The 1,549-nt window shown below is 56.6% G+C and overlaps 1 protein-coding gene across 1 annotated transcript; it reads right to left on the bottom strand.

Moving 5' to 3' along the window:
- Positions 1 to 415: 415 nt before the first annotated feature.
- On the bottom strand, positions 416 to 1,078 carry LOC121333733 (serine hydroxymethyltransferase, mitochondrial-like; the record flags this gene model as incomplete). Its single annotated transcript, XM_041400345.1, has 3 exons — positions 885 to 1,078; positions 643 to 808; positions 416 to 565 (listed from the first exon to the last, which is right to left on the bottom strand). Coding segments are annotated over exons 1-3 (420 nt in total), but the record flags the coding sequence as incomplete, so codon positions are not given.
- Positions 1,079 to 1,549: the final 471 nt, after the last annotated feature.

Below are 1,549 nucleotides of genomic sequence, written 5' to 3'. Positions count from 1 at the left end.
CACCATGGTTCCAAAACCCCTCCTTGTCCCCAAAACCAGCAGGGACAGAGCCTCACCTGACACCAGGGTGTACATGGTCCCCACCATGGCTCTCCCCTCCTTGTCCCCATCACACCTCACCTTTCCTTGTCCCCAAAACCAGCAGGGCCAGAGCCTCACCTGACACCAGGGTGTACCTGGTCCCCAAACCAGCAGGGCCAGAGCCTCACCTGACACCAGGGTGTACCTGGCCCCTACCATGGCTCTGCCCTCCTTGTCCCCACCACCGCTCACCCCTCCTTGTCCCCAAAACCAGCAGGGCCAGAGCCTCACCTGACACCAGGGTGTACCTGGCCCCCACCATGGCTCTGCCCTCCTTGTCCCCAGCACAGTTCACCCCTCCTTGTCCCCAAAACCAGCAGGGCCAGAGCCTCACCTGACACCAGGGTGTACCTGGTCCCCAAAGCAGCAGGGCCAGAGCCTCACCTGACACCAGGGTGTACCCCCGCTGCAGCAGCGCCTGTGCCATGGCCTTGGCGTTCCTCAGCACCTGCTGGCAGTACTCCCGGAAAGCCGGGGAGCTGGCCTGCCAGGGGGAACACCCCGTCAGCACAGGAGGGCACAGGGGGCACCCCCTGCCCCTCGCCCCCCACCCTGGCACACCTGTTTGAGGGCCACAGCCACGGCAGCAATGGCGTGGTTGTGGGGTCCCCCCTGCAGGGAGGGGAACACGGAGAAGTTGATCCTGTCCTCCAGGTCGTAGAGGGTCTCCTTGCCCGTCTTCTTATCCACGGAGCGCACGCCCTTGCGGTAGAAGATCAACCCCGACCTGGCGGCGAGAGACGCTGTCACCTGTCCCTCCCCAGGGGGACACCAGCCCCGTCCCCGTGTCACGGGGCTCTCACCTGGCGCCACGCAGGGTCTTGTGCGTGGTGCTGGTGACAACGTCCGCGTGCTCGAAGGGCGACGGGATGGCCTTGGCGGCCACCAGCCCGCTGATGTGGGCCATGTCGGCCAGCAGGTACGCCTTGACCTCGTCGCACACCTGGGGACACCAGCACGGTCACCTGCTGTCCCCAGAGCCCCCCTCCTCAGCCCCAGGAGCCCGCCCACGCACCCTTGTCGCCGTGATATTTTTATCAAAACCCTTTTAGCCAGGATTTTTTTTTCTCCTGAGAGGCTGAGGAGCCTCAGAGGAAAAGAAAAACAGCAATGGCTCTGGAATGTGGTGAGAGGTTGTTCACCAACAGGTGCACCTTTGATTGGTCCAGGGGAGGTGTTCCTGCTCAATGACCAAGCACGGTGCAGCTGGCTCGGGCTCCCAGAGAGCCAGGAGCTTTTGTCATCACTCCATTCCTTTCCTTTGGAGCTTTCTGTCTGTGTCATTTCTCTATTTCTTTTAGTATGGCATTATAATATAATGTTATATAATAGAATAATATATGTATAATATATATTATATATAGTTATATAAGTATATTATGTTATATATAATTATAATATACTATATAATATATTATACAATATTATCTTTAGTATAATATATAACAATAGAATTAATATAATATAA

Source organism: Onychostruthus taczanowskii, unplaced genomic scaffold, assembly GCF_017590055.1.
Source record: "Onychostruthus taczanowskii isolate IOZ18803 unplaced genomic scaffold, ASM1759005v1 scaffold1787, whole genome shotgun sequence".
NCBI lineage: Eukaryota > Metazoa > Chordata > Aves > Passeriformes > Passeridae > Onychostruthus > Onychostruthus taczanowskii.
Note: the sequence above shows the minus strand (reverse complement) of the source record. Positions and strands in the feature narration are given on the sequence as shown.